Source organism: Acyrthosiphon pisum, chromosome A2 (assembly GCF_005508785.2).
Source record: "Acyrthosiphon pisum isolate AL4f chromosome A2, pea_aphid_22Mar2018_4r6ur, whole genome shotgun sequence".
Lineage (NCBI taxonomy): Eukaryota > Metazoa > Arthropoda > Insecta > Hemiptera > Aphididae > Acyrthosiphon > Acyrthosiphon pisum.
The window spans coordinates 69,185,157-69,191,476 of record NC_042495.1 but is presented as its reverse complement, the minus strand read 5'-3'; the positions used below and the strand labels follow the sequence as shown (position 1 = coordinate 69,191,476).

Here is a 6,320-nt window from a genome sequence, read left to right as displayed (position 1 = left end):
AACGACGTCTCGAACGTCTCCGTCGCGTTTGAAAACGATAACAAGAGTGAGGGGATTCGGATGGGTATGGCATGGCCCAGGTAGTTATACTAAATCCAAATAATCCGGTACCTCGATGGGATTGATATTTTACATGAACTACGACACTAAAGAATAAAGATATCTTTGATCGTTTCTGGTTTGTTGTTTTCCGCGCGACGGGCACTGTGTGTTATCAGAATCAGACTAACTATCAGAGATTTCCGAAGTTCCGTCTTTTCGACTGATAAACGAACTGCCGCCCATCACCGAACGATAAGTAAATAATGTTCACAAAATATTGTTTTCTTACGTTTTTTCGTATTAAATATTAGCTTTAAATTTTTGTTTTGCTTCCTTAGACGGTTTTTTTGAGACTACAAATTCATCATCGGTTTATGTCGGCTGTCGTTCCGTCCACGTCATCGAAGTAAGTGTTCGTGATTTACGCCAGTACACTTTAATCATTGATAACCCTGTATTTCGGTTTATGTATAGTTGATTTTATACATATTTTTCAAAAATTATAATTTATTTCATTTTTAACATTCACGATTGATTTTACCGATTAAATCTTATTTTTTTTTAAGACAAACTGAAATTTGATAATAATATGAACCAATAGGTACATTGAAACTTAACACAATTTCAATGTGATGGTCCAAAAAAATGTATGATATGTATAATATATGATATAGAGATTAATGCGTCTTTTAATACTGTCTGATTGTTTGAATATTGTAATATTTGTTAACTATAAGAATGTTACCTATCTATCTACTTGCACTTCAAAATCTGAATTTAATATTTTAACAAATTGTTTAATTGTAAATACCAATATCAATACTTACGCAATAAGTGCAATATTAAAAAATAGCTTTGTCAGTATACATGTGTATGATAGATTCGTACCAAATATCATTTCACAGTATAAACTAAAAATTTTAATTAAGTATCATTTAAACTTAGAACAGAATATTTTTAAGTAAACAATTCAAAAAATGACCTATACCTAGGTATTTTGATGCTCTAAAAATTGTTAATAGATAAACCAATATTATACATATTAGCTTATCTAATCATTTATAATGATATGGTTTTATTAGTTATTACTGCAGTTAACCATTGTCAAACGTGTTTCATTTTTCATACTACTTTAAAAACGTAGACTATAGTACCTAGTGTAACTTAGATCTTGCATAAGAGATAGTCTGTATAAAAAACAAATAATAAATAGATAATATAATGAACTAATGAAGAACTTTTTATTCTTAGGACAATGGACGGAGACAGTGATAGATCTATGTCTTATGAAGAAAAGTTATTAGCCAAGGAAAATATAGAACTGATATCAGGAAACGATGTCAAAGAGGAATCTTTGGATAAAAATTTAATGTTCCGTAACATTTTTAAATGTCTACGCTGTGAACTAACTTTTGAGAATGAACACCAATTACATAATTGTGTAGCATTGCCACTTAACATAAATAAACAAAAGAAATTAAAGCGAGTGTTCAAATGTTCACAATGTGATAAACATTATCTCTTTCCATCGTTAGCCATGCTCCATTTGAAACGTCATCAAAAATACTTGGAAAGGAAAATAGAGAACACATGTGATGTTTGTTTTGCCAAATTTGAATCTGCAAAAGAATTAAAAGACCACTTTGAGGTGAAACACAATATTATTCAATTTCAATGTAATATTTGTGATAAATTATTCAAACAAGCCAGGAATTTACAATATCATATGATGAGCCACTCCGGAGACAAACCATTTCAGTGCGAGTTGTGTGGACACAAATTTACTAGGGCCGATCATTTGGTCAGACATCGAAGAGATAATTGTGATCAAATGGAATTTGAATGTGACTTATGTGGGAAAATTTACAATACTAAAAGAGGTACTGAATAATAATTAATTTTATTTATGTTAGATGGATAAAAGTTTAATTATTGCTATCATGATTATTATTTTCAGGTATAAGAACGCATTTGAAAGTTCACTATGACAGTCCAAAACCTGGTGCCATATGGGCATTATATACAGAATCTGGACAGAAATATTATGAGTGCACATTATGTAGTAAAACGTTTACTCAATTTTCTAGATTCAAGGAACACATACGAACTCATACTGGTGATAAACCTTTTGAATGTCAAATTTGTAATAAAAGGTTTACTTGTCATTATAAACTTAAAATGCATGGTGATGTACATACAAATGATAGACCCTTCAAATGCAATTATTGTGAGCTCAGTTTCAAAAATCGAAGGTACCTTAATAAACACATGCACAAACATGATGGAATCAAAAAATATCAATGTAGAATTTGCAATAAAGATTTTCAATGGTACAATAGTCTGAAATATCATATGTCCTCACACTCTGGTGATAAACCATATGTATGTATTGAATGCAACAAGTCTTATTCACATCTTAGTACCTTAGTAGCTCACCAGCGGACTCATAGCGGTGAAAAAAATTACGAATGTCAAATTTGCAATAAAAGATTTAGTCATTCTAACACATTAAAAAATCACATTATTACTCATAGTGAAGATAAGCCATTCAAGTGTCATCTGTGTCCAGCTCAGGTAAAATTTGCATAATTTAAATACGTAATAATATAAATTAATTAATACTTGATTCTTACAGGTTTCTACATGTGCATCGCTTAAAATACACTTGAATACGCATGGTGGAGATTATCAATGTAGTGTTTGCGGCAGTACTTTTATCCAATTATCTAATCTGAGGTATCATGAAAGTAAGGTTCATGGCAAAACAAATTTTTATGACTGTGAAATTTGTGATGAAAAATTCACTTCAAAATCGCAAATGAATGAGCATTTAAGACATGATCATCACATTCAGTTCACAAAAACTGTCACTGTGTATGATGTTGAATTTATACAAGGTCTCTATAAAGATTGATAATATTGTATCAATGTAATAATTTATTTTATAAATATATCAAGTATTTAAGAAAATGTTGATGGCCAATAATCAATGATATTTTTAAATGTTATATTATTTCACATTATGTAGTTAAATTAGAAAGTCGATCATTATACCTTTTGTCGGGGTTGACTTGATAGCAGTGTAGTTGCATAGTCCCTTACACATTTAAATTTTCTGTGCCCAGCCTGAAAACTTAACTATGAGCATTCATGGCTGGTTGAAACATAGTTACACTGTTGATACGTATAGTCAATTTTTAATAATTAGTTATTACTTATTACTCATTAACTATTATTATGCAATGTCAGTTTTATTAACTATTTGTTTATTATTTATTTCTGCTATGAATTGGTTCTTGATTGTCTTGATTAAATTGTATTCATCCAGTCAACCAGATCTATTGATGTGCATAAAATTGCAGTCCCACCAATGAAGTACCATCTAAACACGCTACTGAATCTAAATCTAAAATTATTTTGCGCTTATGCCCGATAATCACCTAGGTGGTTCTTTGATTTAATTATTTTTCAACATTTATATAATGTTATACCCAATGAAGGATTTTTTTTAGAAATTAGAATTGTTTTACTTAATTGGTTTTCCGTAATTGTAACTGTTTAGGCACAATTCACTAAAAAAAATAACATAGAATTTAAAATTTACTGTCCCAGAATTTCAAAATTGTCTGTTTATAAATAAGATATTAACCTTAAATATTTTATTAATATTAAAACTGGATAAAATAATTATCAATAAAATGGATAATTTTAGATTGGTTTTTAGTTACATTATCAGAGTATGTGACTATAATATGTCATTATGACTTGAAAAAGTGTGTAGATAATACTATTTAGCTAACACATATACACACTAAAATGTAAAGTGACTTGACTTTCAAATTAAATTAAACACCTATTTAAAATTATAAACTATAATATAATTTTTATAATCAATAAGTTGGTGTATTCTATAAGTAAATACTAGGTAAAAAAATTAAGTAGGTATGTATTATATATAACATTTTCAATAATAACATTCCGTTCAAAATGTAATATCTTATTTATGTGTACTGAAATAAAATAAACTAATTGGGTACCTCTATTCCAATTTATCAATTTATATAGACTGCAATAATATTAAAAAATATTATTATATTTTATAGTTATTTGCTAGTTTAAACTTTTTTTTTACCTGCCCTACAACTTTTCCACTTTTATTGTTTGATAAAACTATTGTGCACCACTGCAGCTATAAATGCACTGTTTGCTTATTGCCTATCTTAATGCTATTAAAAAATAATTTCATACATTTTACAAAATTCTATGAACTGTTATTTATTGTACATATTTAATTCAATTAAACTTATTAAAATGTATCTAAACTCTACTATATCTAAATTTAAAAATATATTTTATAATAAAAAAATGTACAGAAAAAATCAGTGCTGTTTAATAGGTACCTATCTAAAATGAACATTTTGTACGTTTTCAACAAATGATAAACAAATAAACAATTATGTATATTAAAGTCTCTGAAAATACAACAGTATACCACTGAATAAATTTAATTTAATTAATTCTGTGGTGACACCTTACACTATTAACTTAACCTTAAACTTTTCATTATTTTATTTATTATTCTAATTTTTTTTTTCTAATAATATATTTTAAAAGATTTATTATCGTGTACCAGTACCACTATGATTAATCCTATTTCCTGATGACCCGACCTACTAATTTGTTACAAGAAGTAGATTATGAATATTAATTATGATAAGAAGGTATCTCAATTTGAAGTGTATAGTCAAAATGTTCTTTTTTTAATGGTATAACATAATTAGTACATTTTTGCAACATTTTTTGGTAAGTTTTTTTGTGGATTTGAGCATTTAAAAACCAGAGAATAAGTTATTAAAATGTAATTAATAATTTTTTAATATATTTTGTGTTAATCAAATCTGTAATTAGTCTACATAATATATCATTTTTATTTAAACTCATTATACGTCATAATATCAATTCCTTAAATTGCAGAGAAAATGTGATATTTACACGGTTCACAGCAAGAATCAACGCTCCGTGAAAGAATGATAGTTTATTGGTTATCTAAAACGTTGTACAACGCCGGACGTCATTTCTTTTATCTATATATTAGGTATTCTATTCTTAAATACATTCTGTATTTTCTGCATATAAATACGTACCAATGACGTTTAGACGGTAAACATAGCAACATAATAATAACTAATAACGAAAAGTGTAACGGTCAAGTAGGAGAGTAAAGTATAATACTTAAATATAAAATATATTAGCGAATGGTTAAATGGTTTGCATGACTTCAAGAAGTAGCCTAACCTAGCTAAAATAAAATAGGTATATTTAAGTGTACCTATAGATCTCATATTATATGTGCCATGCCATGTCAATCCATCGCTCTACTACAAAATAACGTTCTTTATAATAAATTATTATTTGGATAACACTACATTAAATTTTAAAGTTCTAAGTTTAAGAACTTTATGTTTTAGATTCTGAGTGGAACGATGATTCTATGTATTAATATTCAATAATAAGTAGGCAAGTAGTACCTACTTATAATTAGGTAGGTACTTATATTAATTAGGGGAACATGGGGCAAAGTGGGGACATTGTATTCTCTATTCATTTAATGTAAAAAATGTATAATATTATTCGAATTATGGCTTCCTTGATCGTCTGAGATAGTGTGGTAGAAGTTTTGATTCGAACTAGTGATTATTTTGTAATTAATCAATGAAAAACTGGAAATATGCCTATTATAATTTACTTGAAAATAGAATTGCATATTATTATGTTATTTATATATTCAATTATTTTGCGCTTTGTTATTAATACTTTTCTTTTAGATTCTGAGTGGAACGATGAATGTATTGATTTTACAATGATGTGTGTTTTTTTTTTTTAATTTTTTTTTTTGTGTGTGTACACGATAAGTAGTCGAAATAATGCTTCGATTTTCAACTTCAGTATCTTGTTCGATTGAAAAATGAATATCGTTGGTGCATTCGGGAGGTCAAAATTTAAAATTCCCAGTAATTTTCAAAAGCGCCAAGAAAAACCAAAGAAAAATTAAGGAAAAACGGGAATTTTTACGCAAAATCGATTTTTCACAAAATTGAATTTGGTTTTTGGTGTAACTTTAAAAAAAATGACCGTAGATACATGACATTTTGACTGAATGTTTATATTAGCATTTTCTATACACCATATTATTTTCAAAATATTTTGACTTATTTTGAGCTCTTTACGGACATTGTCAGTTTTCAATTCATAGGCGCAACTAGGGGGGTGCTTGGGGG

At 27.8% G+C, this 6,320-nt stretch overlaps 1 protein-coding gene across 1 annotated transcript; it reads left to right on the top strand.

Annotated features, from left to right (window-relative positions):
* The first annotated feature begins 156 nt into the window (after window positions 1-156).
* Window positions 157-3,376, top strand: LOC100162170 (zinc finger protein OZF). The gene is made up of 5 exons (XM_008187345.3): window positions 157-298; window positions 381-448; window positions 1,294-1,922; window positions 2,000-2,616; window positions 2,678-3,376. Exons 2-5 carry the CDS (start codon window positions 417-419, stop codon window positions 2,954-2,956), a joined length of 1,557 nt encoding a protein of 518 aa, XP_008185567.1. The 5' UTR covers window positions 157-298; window positions 381-416; the 3' UTR covers window positions 2,957-3,376.
* The last annotated feature ends 2,944 nt before the right edge of the window (window positions 3,377-6,320 follow it).